The 25029-nt window shown below is 42.3% G+C and overlaps 1 protein-coding gene across 8 annotated transcripts in view; it reads right to left on the bottom strand.

Annotated features, from left to right (window-relative positions):
- map4k4 (mitogen-activated protein kinase kinase kinase kinase 4) overlaps positions 1 to 25029 on the bottom strand; it is a 211352-nt gene that overhangs the window by 82913 nt on the left and 103410 nt on the right. For 7 of the 8 annotated variants that reach the window (XM_049485385.1, XM_049485378.1, XM_049485380.1 and 4 more), the window contains exons 7-12: positions 17107 to 17237; positions 11842 to 11896; positions 10411 to 10489; positions 8596 to 8771; positions 7387 to 7459; positions 3279 to 3489 (exon numbers count right to left, since the gene is read on the bottom strand). In XM_049485385.1, coding sequence (XP_049341342.1) covers positions 3279 to 3489; positions 7387 to 7459; positions 8596 to 8771; positions 10411 to 10489; positions 11842 to 11896; positions 17107 to 17237 — 725 coding nt within the window. Of the gene's footprint in view, positions 1 to 1983; positions 2614 to 3278; positions 3490 to 7386; positions 7460 to 8595; positions 8772 to 10410; positions 10490 to 11841; positions 11897 to 17106; positions 17238 to 25029 lie in introns of those variants that run through there. The other variant, XM_049485384.1, reaches the window with a different exon arrangement.

Here is a 25029-nt window from a genome sequence, read left to right as displayed (position 1 = left end):
TAACTGACTTTACCTCCACCCCCTCAAAGTCTCTGTGTTATTCTAACGTTATGAATGTTACCTCCATCACTTCAAAGTCTCTGTGTTATGCTAACGTTACTAACATTACATTTATTACCTCAAATTCCCTGTGTTATCCTAATGTTACCTACATCACCTCAAAGTCCCTGTGTTATCCTTACGTTACCTACATCATCTCAAAGTCCCTGTGTTATCCTAATGTTACTATGACCTCAAAGTCCCTGTGTTATTCAAACGTTACTAAAGTTACTTCCATCACCTCAAAGTCTCCTCAAGTCACCTCAAAAATGAATGTTACCTCCATCACAAGTCCCTATGTTATCCTGACGTTAAAAATGTTACCTCCATCACTTCAAAGTCCCTATGTTATTCAAATGGCACTAACGTTACCTCCACCACCTCAAAGTCCCTGTGCTATTCTAATGTTAGTAACTTTACCTCCACCCCTAAAAGTCCCTGTTATCCTAACATTACTAACGTTACCTCTATCACCTCAAAGTCCCTGTGTTATCCTAATGTTACTAACGTTACCTCCACCACCTCAAAGTCCCTGTGTTATTCTAATGTTAGTAACTTTACCTCCACCCCCTCAAAGTCCCTGTGTTATCCTAATGTTACTAACGTTACCTCCACCACCTCAAAGTCTGTGTTATTCTAATGTTAGTAACTTTACCTCCACCCCCCCAAAGTCCCTGTGTTATCCTAATGTTACTAACGTTACCTCTATCACCTCAAAGTCCCTGTGTTATTCTAATGTTAGTAACTTTACCTCCACCCCCTAAAAGTCCCTGTTATCCTAGTTACTAACTTTACCTTCATCACCTTAAACTCCCTGTGTTATCCGAACATTACCTCAATCACATCAAAGTCCCTGTTATCCTAACGTTACCTGCATCATCTCAAAGTCCCTGTGTTATCCTAACGTTAATAACATTACCTCAATCACCTCAAACTTCCTGTGTTAATCTAACGTTACTAACGTTACCTCTATCACCTCAAAGTCCCTGTGTTATCCTAACATTACCTCAATCACATCAAAGTCCCTGTGTTATCCTAACGTTAATAACATTACCTCCATAACCTCAAACTCCCTGTGTTAATCTAACATTAATAACGTTACCTCCATCACCTCAAAGTCCCTGCAATATTCTAACGTTACTAACATTACTTCTATCACCTTAAAGTCCCTGTGTTAATCTAACGTTACTACCTGCTTATGCACTACACTACACGGTAGTATCTACAGTGACACTCTTTAGTTTCTTCATACGTTTAGTTTCTTTACTTCTCCACACCCCTTTCTGCTGCTTCTGTTTCTCCATACTGCCTCTCCTCTAAAATACGCTCAACACTGAACATAGCAGGACTTCACATGCAGAGAAAGGGTGGGGCCTTTTTCATCTTATATCCTGATCGGTTTAGTCTATATTGGAAATAGGCCGCCCCCTCTAAAGCCGGTCTCTTTGAAAAAAAAAGGAAGAAAACCTCCCGGTATGCCAGATTACCAGTCCAGCCCTGGTCTGTGGTAAAGTTAATGAGTAACAACGTATCATCACTTTTTTGATTAATTAGTAATCCAAATCTTTTCCACACGATTCTTTAAAAAATAACATGATTGTCCTGATTTCTGATCACGAGATTGGATTGGGAAAATCTCTACAAAGAACGTTTATGGAGGAAAATACTAGTTTAGAATGTGTTCTGGGTGTATCAGAGACTAGAGGGAGTTCGGAGCGTTTTTACTTATAAAAATCTAATTTCAACAGACACAACAGAGCACCAACTAGACAAAACACTTGGGGATTATTTCGATATAATTCATAAATTGGTCATTAGATGTCTTTTGATCTTCATCTAAGTCACAACAATAGAAAACATAGTCTGCTTAAACTAATAACACAAAAAAATATATGTTTGCAACATGTTAACATTCACAGTGCAGGGTGGAAAAAGTATGTGAACCTTTGAATTTAATAACTGGTTGATCCTCCTTTGGCAGCAATAACCTCTCCAGAAGGCGTATTTTCTTCTGCTGAAGCTATTTGGTTGTTGATTTACTTCTATGTTTTGGGTTGCTGTACTGTTACATCATCCGTCCTCTGTTGAACTTTAGTTGGTAGACAGATTGTCTTAAGTTTTCCTGCAAAATGTCTTGGTTTACTTGGGAGTTCATTTTTCCGTTGATGATGTCAATCCGTCCAGGCCCTGAGGAAACAAAGCAGCTCCAAACCATGATGCCCCCTCCACCATATTTCACAGTTGGGATGAGGTTTTGATGATGGTGCGCTGTGCCTTTTTTCTCCACACATAGCGTTTTGTGTTCCTTCCTAACAACTCAATTTTGGTTTCATCTTTCCACAGTTTATTTAGCCAGTACTGCTGTGGAACATCCAGGTGCTCTTTTGCAAACTTCAAATGTGCAGCAATGTTTTTTTTGGACAGCAGTGGCTTCCTCCGTGGTGTCCTCCCATGAACTCCATTCTTGTTTAATGTTTTCCTTATTGTAGATTTGTCAAGTCTTCAGCCGACTCCCTCACCTCATTGATCATTCTGCGCTGTGCTCTTGCAGTCATCTTTACAGGATAACCATGCCTAGGGAGAGTAGCAACAGTGCTGAACTCAAAACTGGTGTGTGTTTTTAAAAGGCAGGATAGCTTTAACCTACTCATACAATCTCATCACATCCTGGCTCAAATTATCTCTTAGAAAAGTCATTAGCCTAGAGGTTCACATACTTTTTCCCTAACTAAACTGAATCACCTGTATAGCGCTGCCCTTCAGCAGAGTGGCTTTACTGCTTCTTACAATCTGACTGGTAAAATTCATACATAAGACACACCAGAATAAAAGGTGCACTGACATTTTTTGGGAACATAAAAGGATTTTAAGTGCACCTTATAGTATGATAAATACTGTAAATAACACCAGTAAGCTAAGATGTAGGATATGACGTTGGTTCCTCTCATCTTCAGGGAAAGAAGTAAAACCCATTACTGAAGTATATCTAAAGAATATGGGGCAGAAAGTTTACCATTCCCACCTCTGACAAAACCTCACTTTGATATTTCTGTTTCTTCATGTTAAGCTCGACACACATACTGTAAAACAGCAGCTGGGCAAGAAGGTGCTGGTATAACATGCTACGAGCCAACTAAAACCAAAAATGCACTGCCGCATGCACCTTTCCTCAGAGTGAAACAGGTCATGGTATTAAATTGGGTAACATTACTACTGGAAAGCAAGCCTATTTCGGTTACCTCCTCCAGCCTCCTCCGCTGCTCCTTCTGCTGCTCGATGCGCTTCTGTCGCTCAGCCAACAGCTGGCGCTTGTACTCCTCCTGCTCACGGAGCTGCTGTTCCTGCAGGAGCTGCTGCCTCCTCAGAGCCTCGGAGCGCTCCTTGTTCTCCTGCTGGAGGCGGATGAAGTCCCGCCGCAGGGTTGACTCGCCCGGGACATTAACGATTGAGCTGCGGTTAGAGAGACGTTAGCTTAGCAACTTATAACTATAGGTTATATGGGCTTTCTTTTACTGTTTTTGTACCAAGAATACAGTGATATGAAAAAGTTTGGGCACCCCTTATCATTTTCATGATCTTCCTTTATAAATTATTTTTTGTTTGGATCAGCAATTTTAGTTAAATATATCATATAGCAAACAGAGTGATATTTGAGAAGTAAAATTAAGTTTATTCTATTTACAAAAAGTGTGCAATAATTATTTAAACAAAATTAGGCAGGTGAATAAATTTGGGCATCCCTGACATTTTACTGATTTGAATACATTTAGCACTAATTATTGAAACACAAAAACTTGTTTGGTAAGCTCATTGACCTTTGATCTACATAAACAAGTAAATCCAGTTATGAAAAAAGAGTTAAGGTGGATAATTGCAAGTTTTTCTCCTCTTTGAATCTTTTCTGAAAAGTGGCAACATGGGAGCCTTAAAACAACTCTCAAATGACCTGAAAACAAAGATTGTCAATAGGCTTTTTTTGTACAGGTACACAGTGTAGTGAAATTGCGTTCCTCCGGAACCATGGTGCAACATGGAACAAGAAACAATAGACAACATAAAGTGCAAGAGTGACGACAGTGCAACATAAAACTATAAAACTACAATAAATACAATAAATGCAAAAGACGAGACAATTAAAAAAAACAGGACAGTGCAGTACCGATACGGTATAATAAAGTGCATATTGAGGATAAGGTGCAGAGACGTGTAACATACTGTAACATATAGAACATACATAATCACAGCAGTTACTGAGGTAGGGCGTTTATAGTTTTGAGAGTAGCAGCAAATATTGCTGAAAAGGTATAGAGACATTTTTGTCTCTGTGTGCTGAGTGTGAGTGTGTGTGTGAGTGAAGTTCAGTCTTTGTGTGTTTAAAGGGTGGTGGGGGGATTCACTTCAGTTCTGTGTGAGTGTGTTGGGTGTGTGAGTGTGTTGGGTGTGGGGTGGTGTTCCGCTCTGTCTCTGTGTGTTGAGGAGTCTGACTGCCTGGTGGATAAAGCTGTTGCAGGGTCTAGTAGTGGAGGCTCGGATGCTTCTGTGTCTTCTGCCTGACGGCATCAGAGAGAAGAGTCTGTGTGAGGGATGGGTGGGGTCGTCCACAATGCCGGTGTCTTTGCGGATGCAGCGTGTGGTGTAGATCTCGCTGATGGAGGGAAGAGAGACTCCGATGATCTTCTCAGCTGTCCTCACTATCCACTGTAGGGTCTTACGTTCTGAGGTGTTGCAGTTCCCAAATCAGACGGTGCTCAGGATGCTTTCTACAGTGCCTCTGTAGTACATGGTGAGGATGGGAAGTGGGAGATGTGCTTTCCTCAATCTCCGCAGGCAGTAGAGGTGCTGCTGGCTTTCTTTGTTATGGTGCTGGTGCTGAGGGACCAGGTAAGGTTCTCAGCAATGTGAACACAGAGGAAGTTGGTGTTCTTCACAATTTCCACTGCAAAGCTGTTGATGTTCAGCGGGTGGTGGACACCTGAAGTCAACAACCATCTATTTGGTTTTAACCAGAGATAGGATGTTGGTCCTGCACCAGTCTGTCAGCCACTGCTCTTCTCTGTGCGCTGACTCGTCGTTCTTGCTGATGAGGCCAACTACAGTTGTGTCATCAGCAATCTTGATGATGTGATTTGAGCTGAACTTCGCAGTACAGTCATGAGTCAGCAGAGTGAAAAGCAGTGGACCGAGCACACAGCCCTGGGGGGCGCTGGTGCTCAGTATGGAGGTGCTGGAGGTGTTGTTTTCCCTGCCACATGTGCATAGTGTCAGCAGTGTCCTGGAAATGGGCATGGATTTTCTTCAAGTAGGTGCGCTTTGCCTCTCTGATGCCCCAGAAGAGCCTGGTTTTGGCTGTTCTGAGTCCAGCCTTGTCTCCTGACTTAAGGGCCTTGTCTCGGGTTCTCAGCACACACACACCTCTGCAGTCATCCACGGCTTCTGGTTAGGGCGGGATGTCATGGTTTTGGAGACAGTAACATCAATGCACTTGCTGATGTAGCCAGTCACTGAATCTGTGTACTCCTCCAGGTTGATGGAGTCATCAGATGTAGCAGCTTCTCTGAACATGTCCCAGTCAGTGTGCTCAAAACAGTCCTGAAGAGCAGAAAGGGATCCTGGAGGCCAGGTTGTCACTTGCTTCTTCTCTGATTTGGCACGTCTGCTGAGCTGTCTGTATGCTGGGAAGAGCATCACCGAGATGTGGTCCAAGTAGCCACAGTTGGGGCGGAGCTCTGCTCTGTACACACCGGCAATGTTAGTGTAAATAAGACACAGCATGTTAGCTCCACGCGTTGGAAAGTCCACATGTTGGTGAAAGCTGGGCAGCAGAGCCTTCAGATTACTGTGATTGAAATCACCAGCAACAATAAACAGTCCGTTGGGGTGTGAGTTCTGGAGTTTGGAGATAGCAGTGTACAGCTCATGCAGAGCACTGTTAGCATTAGCACTGGTTTCTACATACACTGCTATTATGTACACGTTGCTTAGCTTTCTGGGCAGGTAAAATGGCCTAGCTCTGACTATAGCAAACTCCACAAGGGGCGAGCAGTAGCTGAAGACCAGCGCAGCGTTGTTACACCATGCTGTGATGATGTATGGACACAGCCCCCCTCTGCAGATCTTACCGGACAGCTGAGCCCCATGGTCCGCACGGAAGCATATCATGCCGTTCAGCTCAATGGCAGAGTCCGGGATGGAGTCCGTTAACCATGTCTCCGTGAAAACGAACACACAGCAGTCCCTTAACTCGCGCTGGGTTGTCCGCTGGATCCGGAGGTAGTCTAGCCTATTCTCCAGGGAGCGTTGGAGAGGAGGATGGATGGCAAAAAAAAAAAGCATTGTGTTTGCTCCCGGAGTGGCCGCTGTGACTACTCGCCATCAGGAAGTGAAATCTCAGATAAGCAGAGGAGAAGGATGGTGAGAACAGTTATAGTCAACCCACAGACCAGCTTCAAAGACCTACATCATCTTGCTGCAGATGTCTATGAGTCACTGTGCATTGTTCAACTATTCAGCGCACTTTACATAAGGAGAGGCTGTATGGGAGAGTAATGCAGAAGAAGAATTTTCTGAGTACACGCCACCAACAGAGTCGCTTGAGGTATGCTAAAGCACATTTGGACAAGCAAGCTTCATTTTATAATACAACGCCGTGGTCTGATGAAACTAAAATTTAGTTATTTGGAGGGTTGTTATGCATGGTGGAAAAAGAACACACTTGGTTGGAACACACATGGTGGAAAAAGAACACACTTGCTTCCCACAGTAAAATGTGGTGGTTCATGATGCTGTGGGGATGTGTGGCCAGTGCAGTGCAGTACTGGGAATCTTGTAAATATCAGCAGATTGCACACTTTCTGTAAATCCTATAAACCTAATTTCACTTCTTAAAAATCAATGTGTTCTTCTGCTGTATGATATATTTAATTGAATTGCTGATCTGAACAACCAATGGTTTATAAAGAAAAATATTTAACAATATTGCCCAAACTTTTTCATAGTCTCCTTTATAGGTTCCTTATCATGGGAGCTCATAAGCAGTTGTAGAAAAACAGCAGTGGCTGTACTGTAATATTGATTTTTATTTTACATGCTATATGACGCCAGTGTTCATGTATGGTATGTCATACTGGTGCTAAGATGCTATTAGTGGTGTATTAGCTTCCATTACTTGTTAGCTACCTTAGCCTAGCCATTCCAGCTAAAGAAATACAGACAGCAGTCATTTACTGGCTAATTAAAAAACGTGTACAGTCAGGAGAATACAGGAAAGCACTTTTTAAAGGATGTAAATTTTTACCAAGTCAGACAATAATGAAGAGGTGGATGAGGTACGTGTGTGTGTGTTACTACCTTGGTTCTCCTTCCTGTTCTGGGGTTTCTTCCTCCTCTTCCTCACTGCCACTGTATTCATATTCAGTCTCATCTGGAAAAAAAAATCATGCATTCAAACTACACACAAACTACACCCACACTCAGTCATAATGATCACAGTAAAATGCTTTGTTTGGTACTAACCAAAAGGAGCTCCCACCACAGGCCCAAATATGGATAAACTGAAGTTAGGGTTTGTTTTTGGAGGAGGTTGAGGGAGGTTATCGTCACCCATTAAACAATAGAATGAGAAATATATCTCCCCTTAGTGTGCAGACACAGCAGGATGGGTGTCACACAGCAGATGGGTACAAGAGATTATACAGGCGATTCTGTACCTACTGTAACTGTAGAATACCAGTCACCAACTGCAGTTTTCCTGAACCTACAGATTTTATCGAAAGTCTGACCTACCAATAAACTTTATATATTGCAGTGTAACAAACATTATCCTTTTACAAACTAACATTTATTGGTGCATCTCTAAATTTCAAGCAGCAAAAGTTGCCAGATACTAATTTTGAATACTAAACTTTTATACCCAATTAGACCCAAACACAGGGTTAAAACACACTGGTCCTGCTGGACCCAGCGTCAGATTCAGAGACTGCGAGGTACAACTCCTTGGAAAAATATTGCTTTATCTTCTAGAAATCATTAGTTAATTTATTGTAATTTTATTTTCAAATTTTACCTAACCCCCTGTAGACATTACCACATGCACCTTACACCCTCTTTGTACACTGTGCTCTGAGAACAAGTAAGTTTGACCAGTAGCTCTGGTCCAAGCTCTGGTTACCTTTCTTTTATATTATTATTATTATTATTATTATTTTTATTATTATTATTATTATTATTATTATTATTATTGCTATTGCATCTATTTACCTTCAATTATTCTGCAACTCTTTTTCTTTGCAAATGTGAATGTCATTGTTGTTCATTTTTTACTGAGTTGTTCTGGCCATTAGAAGGTGCGGTGGGGTGGGGTGCCATTTTGAGGGGTGGAACTGTAGGGAAAGAGGTTGCAAGGTGGAATATACAATTGTTTTCTCTTTCTATGCCTTCCTTCTAAAATTGTTTTTATATATGTTATGTTATATCTCTGCAATGTACCCTTATAGCTCAGTCTACTTAAAATGACAATAAATATTTGAACACAAAAAAAGAGACTGCGGGATACCACACCTTTTTCTCCCCTCTTCTTGCGAGTGCGGTCAATGTGGTCTTTGAGTTGGATGCGCACTTGTCTCTCGTTGGGCTGGTCCCGGATGAAGGGGTGCTTCAGCAGCTGGTCTGTTGGAGGTCTCTGGGTGTAGTTTTTTACCAGGCAGCCTTCAATAAAGCTAAAAAACTTCTTGGACCTGAGAGAAAACAGACATGATGAAGTAAAGAATGAAAAAATAATAATAATAAGAATAATAGGAAACATAATGGCCAATTAGCCAAAGATGTTAGAAATGATTATTCCGTTTTTACTCAATTGTCAAATTCTACAAACAACACAGAAGCGTTTACATTCCCAAATATCCATTTATAATCGGATTACTGCACTTACCTGATTATATTATTACTGATGTAAAGTGTAAAGTGTAAAAGTATAAAGTGTAAAAATTGCATTTATTAATCTGATAGAGAGAGCTGCATTATATCTCAGTAATCAGTTGCAGATGCATCAATGAATGTATACTCCTAACTGAAGAATTCTGGGGTGTGTCACTACATGTATACTCTTAACTGGAGGATTATGGTCTCTCACTGCATGTATACTCTTAAATGGAGTATTCTGAGACGTTTCACTGCATGTAAATTCTTAACTGGAGTATTCTGAGGTGTTTTACTGCATGTATACTCTTAACTGGAGTACTCTGAGATGTCTCACTGCATGTATACTCAACTGGAGTATTCTGAGATGTCTCACTGCATCTATACTTTTAACTGGAGTATTCTAAGATGTCTCAATGCATCTATACTTTTAACAAGAGTATTCTGGGATGTCTTATTGCGTGTACCATCTTAAGGGAAATATTCTGGGATGTCTCACTGCATGTATACTTTTAACAAGAGTATTTTGGGATGTCTTATTGTGTGTACACTCTTAAGCAGAGTATTATGAAATGTCTCAGTTCAACACTTTGGAAGTGATACTGAGACTGAAAGAGTTCAATAATCTTTTTTCTAGCTTATATATTGTTGCAGCATTTTTATGCTGTCAGGTGCAGGGCAGAAAGACATTTCCAACACACCTTTCTTGAAGTCAAGGTCTTGAGTCTTCCAATAAGGTTTAACATGTTTATTTGTCTTTCAGGCATCCAAGGGTTCATTTATTACAGTACATTGCCTGTCTTACATCCTTAACTAAAATTAACCAAAAAGGGGTGGTTGAAAAGCTGTACTGCTCCCACCCTGCTAACCTTCTTCCTGCTGCCACTCTCTGCCTGCCATTAGTTTGTGTCAGTTATTACATGCTGCCACACAATAGAGTCAGTGACTGGTATGACCTCTAGAGATGGTGGTGATAACTGCAGGTAGGCATTAAAGTGAGGAAATGGTGGAATCAGTACAAGCATAATACAAAATCAAAATAATCTACAACATACTAACTCAAATCCCAACTAACACATTTACATATACAGCTTAAATTTAATTTACTGTAAACATAAACAAATAATTTACCAAAAAATATATATTGGCTCCAACATATATATTCAGAGTGCAGAGTGATATGTTAAAGTCACAGTGTGACGTTCTGTTTTTACGTGATATTTACATCCTATCTTGTTATTAGAGTTTATTAGGTGATCGCATCGCAAAAATGAGTGTCTGATTACCCAAGTTCATGTAAACACGATCAACAAAATGTAATGCAGTATTCAGATTATGATGACTTTGATTGAAACAGACATACTACACACTTAAATAAACCATGAAAGCATTTTCTCACATTTAATTATTCTGAATACTGAAGACTGAACAGATCCGAGACCAGTGCAGGACACTCACCATTTTTTTGACTTAAGTCTGGGTGGAGGGTTTCTAGGGATTAGGAAGAGCGCTCGCATCGGGTGCATATCACACAAAGCTGCAATCACCAAGAAAACATATACAGACACAAACTTTAGAAGTGTTAATGCAGATTTCTGTCACTGAACTAATTGTTCCTAAAATCTGAGGAAACAGGTTTAGCCTAAACATCAACAACTCACAAACATACAACATAATAGATAGGAACACAACAGTAGAACAACTTGATTAACCTGAATAACCTGAATCTGATTAAACTGAGATGTCTCTCTGCATGTATATTCTTAACTGGAGTATTCTGGGATGTCTCACAGCATGTATACTCTTAACTGGAGTATTATGAGACGTCTCACTGCATGTATACTCTTAAATAGAGTATTCTGGGATGTCTCATAGCATGTATACTCTAAACTGGAGTATTATGAGAAGTCATAATACTCCAGTACAAGCATAAGATTTTGTATTATGCTTGTACTGATTCCACCATTTCCTCACTCATCCCAGAATACTCTTAAATAGAGTATTCTGGGATGTCTCACAGCATGTATACTCTTACCTGGAGTATTATGAGACGTCTCACTGCATGTATACTCTTAAATAGAGTATTCTGGGATGTCTCACAGCATGTATACTCTTAACTGGAGTATTATGAGACGTCTCACTGCATGTATACTCTTAAATAGAGTATTCTGGGATGTCTCATAGCATGTATACTCTAAACTGGAGTATTATGAGATGTCTCACTGCATGTATACGCCTAACTGGAGTATTCTGGGATGTCTCACAGCATGTATACTCTAAACTGGGGTATTAAATAGATGTCTCTGTCATGTCTGGTGCTGAAAGCACGTCTGTGTCTCCCACATCCAGCTCTATCTGCGATTCTCACAGTAACAACTACAATACCCAGAACGCACCACTCCATGACACAACACACACTCCCGATCACGTGTCACGTCACATGACGCCACCAGGAAGCCCCGAGTACTGATTACCCACAGTATTTAAGGATCATGCTCACGCTCACACCTCGCCGAGTATCTGTTTGGTAAATCCTACAATACAAAGCGTTTCTCTTGCCCTTGCTATTCTCCGTGTATGATCTTGTTTTTGTTTTCTACCGACTTTGATTTTTGCCTGCTCCCTTGTGTTGGATACCCGTGTATGACCTGGACTGTTTATTGTACTTTGGATTTTTGACTACCCTGTTATACTGCCTACCCGTGTATGAACTCTGGACTGTCCTCTGGTTATGGTATGGTTTCTCTACACTGTGTATTTTTGGTACTGACCCTGTTTCCGTTGACTACCCCTGTCTGCTCTATAACTTTAAATAAAGTTATTTTATTGTATCTGCACCAGTCTCATTCCTGTCTGGCCCTGACAGTCTCTTTGCACGTTTAAACTTACGCGGAGCTCCTTCAGCCATCTCGATAGCCGTGATTCCACAGGACCACAGATCACTCTGAAGAAAAAAAAAAAACAAGAAGTAGCCAGACTTAAAGAAAGAATTAATGCATAAATAGAGCATAAATACACAGTCAAAGCGTAAAAACAGAGTGAGAGTTAAGATGTGAAGACAGAGTTTGTGAGGTAAGATAAGAGGAGTTGTGAGGTAAGATAAGAGAGGTGTGCGGTAAAATAAGAGGGGGTGTGGGGTAAGATAAGAGGGGTTGTGGGGTAAGATAAAAGGGGTTGTGAGGTAAGATAAGAGAGGTTGTGAGGTAAGATAAGAGGAGTTGTGAGGTAAGATAAGAGAGGTTGTGAGGTAAGATAAGAGGAGTTGTGAGGTAAGATAAGAGAGGTTGTGAGGTAAGATAAAAGGGGTTGTGAGGTAAGATAAGAGGGGTCGTGAGGTAAGATAAGAGAGGTTGTGAGGTAAGATAAGAGGAGTTGTGGGGTAAGATAAGAGAGGTTGTGAGGTAAGATAAGAGAGGTTGTGAGGTAAGATAAGAGGAGTTGTGAGGTAAGATAAGAGGAGTTGTGAGGTAAAATAAGAGGAGTTGTGAGGTAAGATAAGAAGAGTTGTGAGGTAAGATAAAAGAGGTTGTGAGGTAAGATAAGAGTTGTTGTGAAGTAAGATAAGAGAGGTTGTGAGGTAAGATAAGCGGAGTTGTGAGGTAAGATAAGAATTTGTCAGGTAAGATGAGAAAAGTTGTGAGGTAAGATAAGAGGAGTTGTGAGGTAAGATAAGAATTTGTCAGGTAAGATGAGAAAAGTTGTGAGGTAAGATAAGAGGAGTTGTGAGGTAAGATAAGAGGAGTTGTGAGGTAAGATAAGAATTTGTCAGGTAAGATGAGAAAAGTTGTGAGGTAAGATAAGAGGAGTTGTGAGGTAAGATAAGAATTTGTCAGGTAAGATAAGAAACGTTGTGAGGTAAGATAAGAGAGGTTGTGAGGTAAGATAAGAGGAGTTGTTAGGTAAGATAAAAGGGGTTGTGAGGTAAGACAAGAGGAGTTGTGAGGTAAGATAAGAGAGGTTGTAAGGTCAGATAAAAGAGGTTGTGAGATAAGAGGAGTTGTGGGGTAAGATAAAAGGGGTTGTAAGGTAAGATAAAAGGGGTTGTGAGGTAAGACAAGAGGATTTGTGAGGTAAGATAAGAGGAGTTGTGAGGTAAGATAAGAGAGGTCGTGAGGTAAGATAAGAGAGGTTGTGAGGTAAGATAAGAGGAGTTGTGGGGTAAGATAAGAGGGGTTGTGAGGTAAGATAAGAGAGGTTGTGAGGTAAGATAAGAGGAGTTGTGAGATAAAATAAGAGGGGTTGTGAGGTAAAATAAGAAGAGTTGTGAGGTAAGATAAAAGAGGTTGTGAGATAAGATAAGAGTTGTTGTGAAGTAAGATAAGAGAGGTTGTGAGGTAAGATAAGCGGAGTTGTGAGGTAAGATAAGAATTTGTCAGGTAAGATGAGAAAAGTTGTGAGGTAAGATAAGAGGAGTTGTGAGGTAAGATAAGAATTTGTCAGGTAAGATGAGAAAAGTTGTGAGGTAAGATAAGAGGAGTTGTGAGGTAAGATAAGAGGAGTTGTGAGGTAAGATAAGAATTTGTCAGGTAAGATAAGAAAAGTTGTGAGGTAAGATAAAAGGGGTTGTGAGGTAAGATAAAAGGGGTTGTGAGGTAAGACAAGAGGATTTGTGAGGTAAGATAAGAGGAGTTGTGAGGTAAGATAAGAGGAGTCGTGAGGTAAGATAAGAGGAGTTGTGAGGTAAGATAAGAGGAGTTGTGAGGTAAGATAAGTGGAGTTGTGAGGTAAGATAAGAGAGGTGTGTGGTAAGATAAGAGGAGTTGTGAGGTAAGATAAAAGGGGTTGTGAGGTAAGATAAGAGGAGTCGTGGGGCAAGATAAGAGAGGTTGTGAGGTAAGATAAGAGGAGTTGTAAGGTCAGATAAAAGAGGTGAGATAAGATAAGAGCAGTTGTGAGGTAAGATAAAAGGGGTTGTGAGGTAAGATAAGAGGGGTCGTGAGGTAAGATAAGAGAGGTTGTGAGGTAAGATAAGAGGAGTTGTGGGGTAAGATAAGAATTTGTCAGGTAAGATGAGAAAAGTTGTGAGGTAAGATAAGAGGAGTTGTGAGGTAAGATAAGAATTTGTCAGGTAAGATGAGAAAAGTTGTGAGGTAAGATAAGAGGAGTTGTGAGGTAAGATAAGAGGAGTTGTGAGGTAAGATAAGTGGAGTTGTGAGGTAAGATAAGAATGTCAGGTAAGATAAGAAAAGTTGTGAGGTAAGATAAGAGAGGTTGTGAGGTAAGATAAGAGGAGTTGTGAGGTAAGATAAAAGGGGTTGTGAGGTAAGACAAAAGGAGTTGTGAGGTAAGATAAGAGAGGTTGTAAGGTCAGATAAAAGAGGTTGTGAGATAAGAGAAGTTGTGGGGTAAGATAAAAGGGGTTGTGAGGTAAGATAAAAGGGGTTGTGAGGTAAGACAAGAGGAGTTGTGAGGTAAGATAAGAGGAGTCGTGAGGTAAGATAAGAGGAGTTGTGAGGTAAGATAAGAGGAGTTGTGAGGTAAGATAAGAGAGGTGTGAGGTAAGATAAGAGGAGTTGTGAGGTAAGATAAAAGGGGTTGTGAGGTAAGATAAGAGGAGTCGTGAGGTAAGATAAGAGAGGTTGTGAGGTAAGATAAGAGGAGTTGTAAGGTCAGATAAAAGAGGTTGTGAGATAAGATAAGAGCAGTTGTGAGGTAAGATAAGAGGAGTTGTGAGGTAAGATAAGAGAGGTGTGAGATAAGATAAGAGCAGTTGTGAGGCAAGATAAGAGGAGTTGTGAGGTAAGATAAGAGGAGTTGTGAGGTAAGATAAGAGGAGTTGTGAGGTAAGATAAGAGGAGTTGTGAGGTAAGATAAAATGAGTTGTGAGGTAAGATAAGAGGAGTTGTGAGGTAAGATAAGAGGAGTTGTGAGGTAAGATAAGAGGAGTTGTGAGGTAAGATAAGAGAGGTTGTGAGGTAAGATAAAAGGGGTTGTCAGGTAAGATGAGAAAGGTTGTGAGGTAAGATAAGAGGAGTTGTGAGGTAAGATAAGAATTTGTCAGGTAAGATGAGAAAGGTTGTGAGGTAAGATAAGAGAGGTTGTGAGGTAAGATAAGAGGAGTTGTGAGGTAAGATAAGAGAGGTTGGGAGGTAAGATAAGAGGAGTTGTGAGGTAAGATAAGAGGAGTTGTGAGGTAAGATAAAAGGGGTTGTGAGGTAAGATAAGAGAGGTTGTGTGGTAAGATAAGAGGAGTTGTGAGGTAAGATAAAAGGGGTTGTGAGGTAAGATAAGAGGAGTTGTGAGGTAAGATAAAAGGGGTTGTTAGGTAAGATAAGAGAGGTTGTAAGGTCAGATAAAAGGGGTTGTGAGGTAAGATGAGTTGTGAGGTAAGATAAGAGGAGTTGTGAGGTAAGATAAGAGCAGTTGTGAGGTAAGATAAGAGGAGTTGTGAGATAAGATAAGAGAAGTTGTGAGATACATCATAGATCACTCTGAAAAAAACAAGTAGCCAGAGTTAAAGAATAAAGACACAGTTAAAGCATAAAATAGAGCTAAAGCATAAATTCTCAAAGCGTAAAAACAGAGTTAAAGAAAATAGAGTTAAGATTTGAAGACAGAGTTTGTGAGGTAAGATACGAGGGAAAGAGGTAAGATAAGAGAGGTGTGAGGTAAGATAAGAGGTTGTGAGGCAAGATAAGAGGGGTTGTGAGGTAAGATAAGAGGAGTTGTAAAAAAAGATATTAGGGGTTGTGAGGTAAAATAAGAGGAGTTGTGAGGTAAGATAAGAGAGGTTGTGGGGTAAGATAAGAGGAGTTGTGAGGTAAGATAAGAGGAGTTGTGAGTTAAGATAAGAGGAGTCGTGAGGTAAGATAAGAGGAGTTGTGAGGTAAGATAAGAGGAGTCGTGAGGTAAGATGAGTTGTGAGGTAAGATAAGAGGAGTTGTGAGGTAAGATAAGAGAGGTGTGTGGTAAGATAAGAGGAGTTGTGAGGTAAGATAAAAGGGGTTGTGAGGTAAGATAAGAGGAGTCGTGGGGTAAGTTAAGAGAGGTTGTGAGGTAATATAAGAGGAGTTGTAAGGTCAGATAAAAGAGGTTGTGAGATAAGATAAGAGCAGTTGTGAGGTAAAATAAAAGGGGTTGTGAGGTAAGATAAGAGGGGTCGTGAGGTAAGATAAGAGAGGTTGTGAGGTAAGATAAGAGGAGTTGTGGGGTAAGATAAGAATTTGTCAGGTAAGATGAGAAAAGTTGTGAGGTAAGACAAGAGGAGTTGTGAGGTAAGATAAGAATTTGTCAGGTAAGATGAGAAAAGTTGTGAGGTAAGATAAGCGGAGTTGTGAGGTAAGATAAGAATTTGTCAGGTAAGATAAGAAAAGTTGTGAGGTAAGATAAGAGAGGTTGTGAGGTAAGATAAGAGGAGTTGTGAGGTAAGATAAAAGGGGTTGTGAGGTAAGACAAGAGGAGTTGTGAGGTAAGATAAGAGAGGTTGTAAGGTCAGATAAAAGAGGTTGTGAGATAAGAGGAGTTGTGGGGTAAGATAAAAGGGGTTGTGAGGTAAGATAAAAGGGGTTGTGAGGTAAGACAAGAGGATTTGTGAGGTAAGATAAGAGGAGTTGTGAGGTAAGATAAGAGGAGTCGTGAGGTAAGATAAGAGGAGTTGTGAGGTAAGATAAGAGGAGTTGTGAGGTAAGATAAGAGAGGTGTGAGGTAAGATAAGAGGAGTTGTGAGGTAAGATAAAAGGGGTTGTGAGGTAAGATAAGAGGAGTCGTGAGGTAAGATAAGAGAGGTTGTGAGGTAAGATAAGAGGAGTTGTAAGGTCAGATAAAAGAGGTTGTGAGATAAGATAAGAGCAGTTGTGAGGTAAGATAAGAGGAGTTGTGAGGTAAGATAAGAGAGGTGTGAGATAAGATAAGAGCAGTTGTGAGGCAAGATAAGAGGAGTTGTGAGGTAAGATAAGAGGAGTTGTAAGGTAAGATAAGAGAAGTTGTGAAGTAAGATAAGTGGGGTTGTGAGGTAAAATAAGAAGAGTTGTGAGATAAAATAAGAGGAGTTGTGGGGTAAGATAAGAGGGGTTGTGAGGTAAGATAACAGGAGTTGTGAGGTAAGATAAGGGGATTTATGAGGTAAGATAAGGGGAGTTGTGGGGTAAGATAAGAGGGGTTGTGAGGTAAGATAAGAGAAGTGTTTATTTTAATTTTAGTGTATCCAGGTCTTACCCTGTAGTCGTATGTAGCGTCAGGGTTTTCATCGCAGGCGATGACCTCAGGTGCCATCCAGTACGGCGTTCCAATGAAGGTGTTCCTACGGCCAACAGTCCGGTCTAGCTGGGCGCTCACACCAAAGTCCACTGCCAGATGCAAACAGAGCAAACCAGTTCACTACTTCATCTTAAACCAGCAGACAACAGGATAGGCTTTAGCAAAATGTTAAAATACTGCACTTTTGAATAAACAACTGATACATTGATATGCACAGTTGATTACTAGTATTCCCTGTCTGTTTAGAGGGCAAACAGGCTAACCGGGAGGCAATTAACATAAAGCTATCATACTGTGCAACTGTACCATAAAATAAAAGTCTTCTGATTCAAGACAATGTGTAAAATTATTTATGAGGGCAGAAAATGAGTGTTTGTGTATTTCAACAACATTAATGTTATAACAAAGACCGATTGAGTCTGTTGGCTTCATCTTTATCAAAATAAGTTTTGGTTGAGAACCTCAGACAGTACACAGCAGGATTAGCCAGCAGACTTCGTCTGACAGGGATCTGTACCTACACTGGAGGGTTCTGCGCCACACGCCGCCTGGGTCAGCCCCCACACTGCTGGCTTTTCCGCGCCATGGGGTTAGCCGCTTACATCGCCGGCTACTCCACACCACACACCGCCAGGGTCAGCCGCTTACATCGCTGGCTACTATGAACCACACGCCGCCTGGGTCAGCCGCTTACATCGCTGGCTACTATGAACCACACACCGCCAGGGTCAGCCGCTTACATCGCTGGCTACTATAAACCACACGCCGCCTGGGTCAGCCGCTTACATCGCTGGCTACTATGAACCACACGCCGCCTGGGTCAGCCGCTTACATCGCCTGCTATTCCACACCACACGCCGCTTGGGTCAGCCGTTTACATCGCTGGCTACTCCACTTCACCTGCTGCGTGGGTCAGCCGCTTACATGGCTGGCTACTATGAACCACACGCCGCCTGGGTCAGCCGCTTACATTGCCTGCTATTCCACACCACACGCCGCCTGGGTCAGCCGCTTACATTGCTGGCTACTATGAACCACACGCCACCTGGGTCAGCCGCTTACATCACCTGCTATTCCACACCACACGCCACCTGGGTCAGCCGCTTACATCGCCTGCTATTCCGCACCACACGCCGCCTGGGTCAGCCGCTTACATCGCTGGCTACAATGAACCACACGCCGCCTGGGTCAGCCGCTTACATCGCCTGCTATTCCACACCACACGCCATCTGGGTCAGCCGCTTACATCGCCTGCTATTACGCACCACACGCCGCCTGGGTCAGCCGCTTACATCACCTGCTATTCCACACCACACGCCACCTGGGTCAGCCGCTTACATCGCCTGCTATTCCGCACCACACGCCGCCTGGGTCAGCCGCTTACATCACTGGCTACTATGAACCACACGCCGCCTAGGTCAGCCGCTTACATCGCCTGCTATTCCGCACCACAGAAAGAAGAAAGAAGAAACTCCGGAGCAGGTGAACAGCAGCAGACTATCAGTCAGAACTACAGGATCGGCTCTGCTTTCTCAGTACAAAGTTTGGTTTTGTTTTGTTGTTTCTGCTGTTTATATGTGAAGGATTAACAAGCTTCTTGGTGGAAAGATAATAGCCCTCTTCAGAGTGCATCTGTCAGCCCATTTAGTGAGTAACAGAGCTAACTAACCATACAAACCAGCAAACACTGCAGATCACATTAACCACCATCAAGCTGCTGTAAAAAAGCTAAAAATGATTGTAAACATGCCAGAGTGTTAGATTGTCCCAGATAGCAGTAACAGTAAGAGCAGCCAACATTTTAATAAAAATATACAAAATGATCAATGTAAATTAAAATTATTATTGCATGGGTGTTGGGATTTGGAATCATATTTAAAATCAAAGTGGAAAATCAAATCACAGGCTGATCCAACTTCCAAAAATTCTTTAAGATAAAATGAGGCTCAGTAGTGCGTGTGGCTCCACGTGCCTGTATGACCGCTGTACGGAATCTTGTTGTTCTCTGGCAAATGCCAATCGCCCTGCACTGTGTTTTGCGCTTTAAGCACAAGCCCTACTTGTGGATGTTGGGCCCTCACACCACCCTCATGGATTCCGTTTCTGACAGTTTGAGCAGAAACATGGATTAGTGGCCTGAGGGAGGTCATTTTGCAGAGCTCTTGCACTGTTCCTCCTGTTCCTCCCTGCATAAAGGAGGAGGTTCCTACGGCCCCCTCTGTGTCTCCTGGTGTACTGGCCTGTCTCCTGGTATCTGCTCCATGCTATGGACACTGTGCTGAGAGACACAGCAAACCTTCTTGGCACAGCTCGCCTTGATGTGCCATCCTGGATGAGCTGCACTAGCTGAGCAACTTCTGTGGGTTATAGAGACCGCCTTATGCTACCTCTATGGTAAGAGAACTGACAAATTGAAAAGTGACTAAAACATCAGCCAGAAAGGATGAGAACAGAGAACAGGTCTGTGACCACCTGCAGAACCACTCCTTTACAGGGGTTGTCTTGCTAATTGCCTCTCATTTCTACTTGTTGTCTGTTCCATTTGCACATGTAAAATTGATTCACAATCAGTGTTGATTCCTAACTGGACAAGTTGGAGTTACATTGTGTTTAGATAGATAGATGGATGGATGGATGGATGGATGGATAGATAGATAGATAGATAGATCTACCAAGAGAAGGACTTTGGATAAACTGCTTTCTATCATGAACAATGAATCATGATCTACCAAGAGAACAAAGAGAACATCTTTAGACCTACATCTTCAAGATTACAACTTTAGCCAAACGTCTGATCAACGTTTCCACATGACTATTTCTTCAAGACAAGCTTGCACGAGATACACAGCTCGGAAAAGACAAGAAAAGTGGCCCGACCCTTCTCTTAACTGTGTACAACTTCCCTGGGTCCAAAACCAGAAGGACGAATCATTCCCAGAAGATTTACCTGGACGTCGTCAAAACCCTTTCTACAAGAAGGCTGAAAATTCCCTCAATCCAGTGAGGACGGAAAACATGGATACTGTCTAACATATCCATTGCGTAAGACTGAACTTTAAAACATCTGGGCATAGTTTAGATAAAGAACATTTTATCTTTAACTTACTGTATTTTACATTTTACGTAAGTGTAATTTTATTAATGAAATCTGCAACTGTTTAGACTCTAAACTAAAATCTGGGAACAAACCAACCTATATTTTTCTCTGCATGCAAATCTCTTTCTCTTTTCTAACACTGAAATACAGCTACTGTATTTCTCTCTTCTAAAAATTAGAATCTAGCAATAGATTTAAGACTGTCCCTTTAAAATAGTCAGCTTCAGTCTTTGTTCTGGCTCAACAGAGCCACGCTCCACGTTTAAACTCAGCGCCATTTATCCTTTGTTTGTGTTCGCGCATGCGCGCGCACGCACACACGCACGCACGCTCCACTCGCGCACACAGCGAAACCCCCCTTTCGTTTCTACCGCGCGCGCACACACGCGCACGCACGCACGCACACACGCTCTCTCTCTCTCTCTCTCCCTCTCTCTCTCTCTCTCTCTCTCTCTCATACACACACCCTTAGCTAAATAACCATTTAGCTCTCATATTGTAAATATACTGACTGCTGTTTGTAATATTTGTGTTTAGATTAGTTTGTGTGTTAATAAATGTCCATTTATTTTCACCAAGTTGTCTGTGTTGATTTCATGAATGCTGGTTGCTGCCAATAACCATATAAAAGAATTCAATTTAAAACCTTCTGAGTCAGCAATATCAGAATTTTTGTCATTGATTAAAACCCTGATATTGTGATATCTTTTTAATTAATAACTTTATAAAAACAATTGTAGTTTTAATATTAATTAAAACCACAATATTTGTAAGGTGCAAGTAATTTTATGATACTGATTACTTAATGAGATTTATGCCACCGGAAGAAACATATTCAAACATAAATTAAAACACAGAAGAACAGAGAAAAATATACTATAAAAAACTTACTATACAAGGTAAGATATATCTGTAAACAGAGCAGTGCAGTAGATGTTGCTAATGGTCATTAACTAATTAACAGAGTAAAGTGCAATGTGCAATGACATTGATTATGAAAGTGGCTGATGTGACAGAGAAACATAGTATAAACATGCATCTGTAACAAATATAGTTCTAAAAAGAGAATGTGAACATGTGAATACCCAATCATGAGTAAAGTGTACTTGAATGTAAGTGAGGTTGGGGAAGTGTTAGTGTAAATAATTAAGTGGTTGAATAATGTCCATGTGGTGTGACTGGATTAAACTCAGTCGGCAGCAGCATCCCGTCCCCGATGGGAGGAGTTAAATAGTCTGATGGCTCTCGGAATGAAGGATTTTCTGAGCCTGTCTGTTGTGCAGCTCTGTGACAGCAGTCTGCCGCTGAACACACTCCTCTGCTTCATGATGGTGGTGTGAAGTGGGTGAATATCATTGTTCATGATAGAAAGCAGTTTATCCAAAGTCCTTCTCTCAGCTATTGTAACCAGAGAGTCCAGCTCCACTCCAACCACTGCCCCTGTCCTCCTGACCAGCTTGTCCAACCGTGATGCATCTCTCTTCTTCATGTTGCCTCCCCAGCACACCACAGCATAGAAGAGAATGCTGGCCACGATTGATTGGTAGAACATCTGCAGAAGCTTCTTACAGATGTTAAAGGACCGCAGTCTCCTCAAGAAATAGAGCCGGCTCTGTCCCTTCCTGTACAGGGTGTCTGTATTTGATGAGCAGTCCAGTTTGTCGTCCAGCTGCAGACCAAGGTACTTGTAGGTCTTTACTGTCTCCACATCAACCCCCTCAATGGAGACTGGCTGCAAGGGTAGTCCAAACCTACGGAAGTCCACCACCATCTCCTTGGTCTTGGATACGTTCAACTGCAGTTGGTTCAGTCGGCACCAAGCAACAAAGTCATCCACCTTTCTCCTGTACTCCTCCTCCTTACCACCCTTGACACACCCAACGATGGCAGTGTCATCCAAGAATTTCTGCAGATGGCACATCTCAGAGTTGTACTGGAAGTCTGATGTGTAGAGAGTGAAGAGGAAGGGGGAGAGCACAGTCCCCAGTGGTGCTCCAGTGATACTGACCACAGTCTCCGATGTACCGTCAGTGAGCCTCACGTACTGTGGTCTGCAGGTGAGGTAGTCTGTGATCCAGGACACCAGGTGAGGATCCACATGCATCTTCACCAGCTTGTCTCTGAGAAGTGGAGGCTGGATGGTCTTAAAAGCACTGGAGAAATAAAAAAAACATGATTCTCACAGCACTACTGCCCTTGTCCAGATGAGAATAGGTTCGGTGGAGGAGGTAGATGATGGCATCCTCAACACCAATCTTCTTCCGATATGCAAACTGGAGAGGGTCCAGTGCATGCTGTTCCTGGGGTCTGAGAAGCGGGAGAAGCAGTCGTTCCATGGTCTTCATAATGTGGAAGGTCAAAGCTACTGGCCTGAAGTCATTGAGCTCTCTGGGACGAGGTTTCTTGGGAACAGGGACCAGGCATGAGGTTTTCCACAGTGTTGGAACCCTCCCCAACTGCAGGCTCATGTTGAAGATGTTTGACAGGGGTAATCCAAGTTCAAAGGCGCAAGCCTTGAGGAGTCTCGGGCTCACCTCGTCAGGTCCAGCTGATTTTCTTTGACCTGTGACCTGGTTTGCAGAGAGGTGGAGGGGGGAGGTGAGGGGGGGGCGGACTGAATGTGCTGACAGTCTGTGGGAGGGAGACCTGAGCAGCACTCAGAAGAGGTAGGGAGGTGTCCAGTGGGGCAGAGGCTGAGGTTGCTGAGATAGCAGGACAGACAGAAGCAGGTGAGGATGAAACAGGGCAATCAAACCGGTTATAGAAGAGATTGAGTTTGTTCGCTCTCTCCACACCACCAGCTGTTGCACTATCAATCACTCTTTGGCTTGCACCCTGTGATTGTCCTCATACCGTCCCAGACTTCCTTCATGTTGTTAACGTGTAACTTCTGCTCAACCTTCTTCCTGTAGGTCTCCTTAGCCTCCTTTAAGCAGGACTTGAGTCCACGCTGGATGTTCTTCAACTCCTCCTGGTTCTTGTCTTTAAAGGCCCTCTTCTTTTTGTTTAAGAGGTCCTTTACATCACTTGTAATCCAGGGCTTGTTGTTGGCAAAGCAGCTAACAGTTCTTACAGGAACCACAATGTCCATGCAAAAGTTCAGATAGTCAGTTGTGCAGTCTGTTACCCCCCCAATGTCCTCGCCGTGAGAGTCCTGCAGCACACTCCAGTCTGTGGATGCAAAGCAGTCCCTCAGGGTCTCCTCTGCCTCCTGAGACCACTTCCTGAAGGAGCGTGTTGTGGTAGGTTGCCTCATCACACAGGGTTTGTACTGAGGCTTCAGAAAGACCAGGTTGTGGTCAGATTTTCCAAGTGGGGGCAGTGGGATGGTGCTGTATGCATCACTGATGTTAGCATACATAAGGTCAATTGTCCTGTTTTTTCTGGTTGGACAGTCCACATACTGGGTAAAAGAAGTCAGTGTGGAGTCCAGCGTGATGTGGTTGAAGTCACCAGATAGAGCGACAAAAGCATCCGGGTGTTGTGTCTGGAGCCTAGCGATGGTCGCGTGTATGACGTCACACGCAGCCTCCGCGTCTGCTCGGGGGGCACGTATACACAAACAACAATGGAGAGAACCCCCGGCAGCAAGTCTCTTTAACAGTCACATGCCCAGGATTACACCATCTGTTGTTAATGAGGATAGCGAGCCCACCGCCCTTAGCTTTGCCGCTCCGTGCGCTGTCTCTGTCCGCTCTCACAGTGACGAAGCTGGGGATGTTTACATTAGCGTCGGGAATGTTAGCGGTTAGCCAAGTCTCTGTGAAGCAGAAGAGACTGCACTCCCAGTAGGTCCTCTGGTTCCTCACTAATGCTGTGAGCTCGTCCGACTTGTTAACCAGCGAGTTCACGTTCCCCATCACCACTGCCGGAATACAGGGCTTGTATCTCCAGCGGTTCTCCCTTGTTTAGCCTTTAGCTTAGCTCCGGCTTTACAGCCCCTGGAGCGTCGCTTTAGCTCAGCCGGAATGGGGTGCCTCGCGCCGGCGCGGCTCTTTGTTCTCAGCACGAGAAGTTCTTCCCTCAAGTAAACAAAGTTTCTGCAGCCCATGTGCAGAATTTGGCCATCCGTATCCATGGGATACATATTAACACACACTACAGCGTAGTAAGAGACGAAAAAACGAAAGTAAACAGTGAAAAAAGTTCACTCAAGGTGAAACGCTACACGGAGCAGCTGGAAGGCTGCCGCTCTCGTCAGCGCCGGAAACACTATTGAAATTATGCATTGTCGCTGTTTCCCCGTTTCTCTGTTTTTAAGTTACTCGCAGTGTCTCCAGACTCCAGGCAGAGACGGTCACTAGAAATCACCGGCGAATCGCAGCGATTATTTATCTACACGCTGATCAAAGGTAAGATATGTGTTTTGGGATTAATGTAAAAGGAATTAATGCACTTTATATGATGACACTGACGCACGCGAGCGAGCACGCACGCGTGCACGCACACACGCAGTGGTGGACAAAAAGCAAACAGTGTAGTTCATTTAAAATATTCATAATAAAATATTACTCCAGTAAAAGCAGTTCTTCCTTGAGTTTCCCACTTTAGTAAAAGTAGAAAACTATTTACTTAAGTATGAAACCAGTGCTGGACGAAAGTAAACAGTGTAGTTGAGTTTAAATACTCATATATAATATAATACTGAAATATTACTCCAGTAAAAGCAGTTCTCACTGTAGTAAAAGTAGAGAACTATTTATTTAAATATGGAACAATGATTTATTACAGCTCCAATGACAGTATAATTTTTTGCATTGTAATCATCTCATTTAGGTAAAAAG

Source organism: Astyanax mexicanus, chromosome 11 (assembly GCF_023375975.1).
Source record: "Astyanax mexicanus isolate ESR-SI-001 chromosome 11, AstMex3_surface, whole genome shotgun sequence".
NCBI classification, from domain to species: domain Eukaryota; kingdom Metazoa; phylum Chordata; class Actinopteri; order Characiformes; family Acestrorhamphidae; genus Astyanax; species Astyanax mexicanus.
The sequence above is the reverse complement of the archived record's forward strand: the minus strand, read 5'-3'. Positions and strand labels throughout refer to the sequence as shown.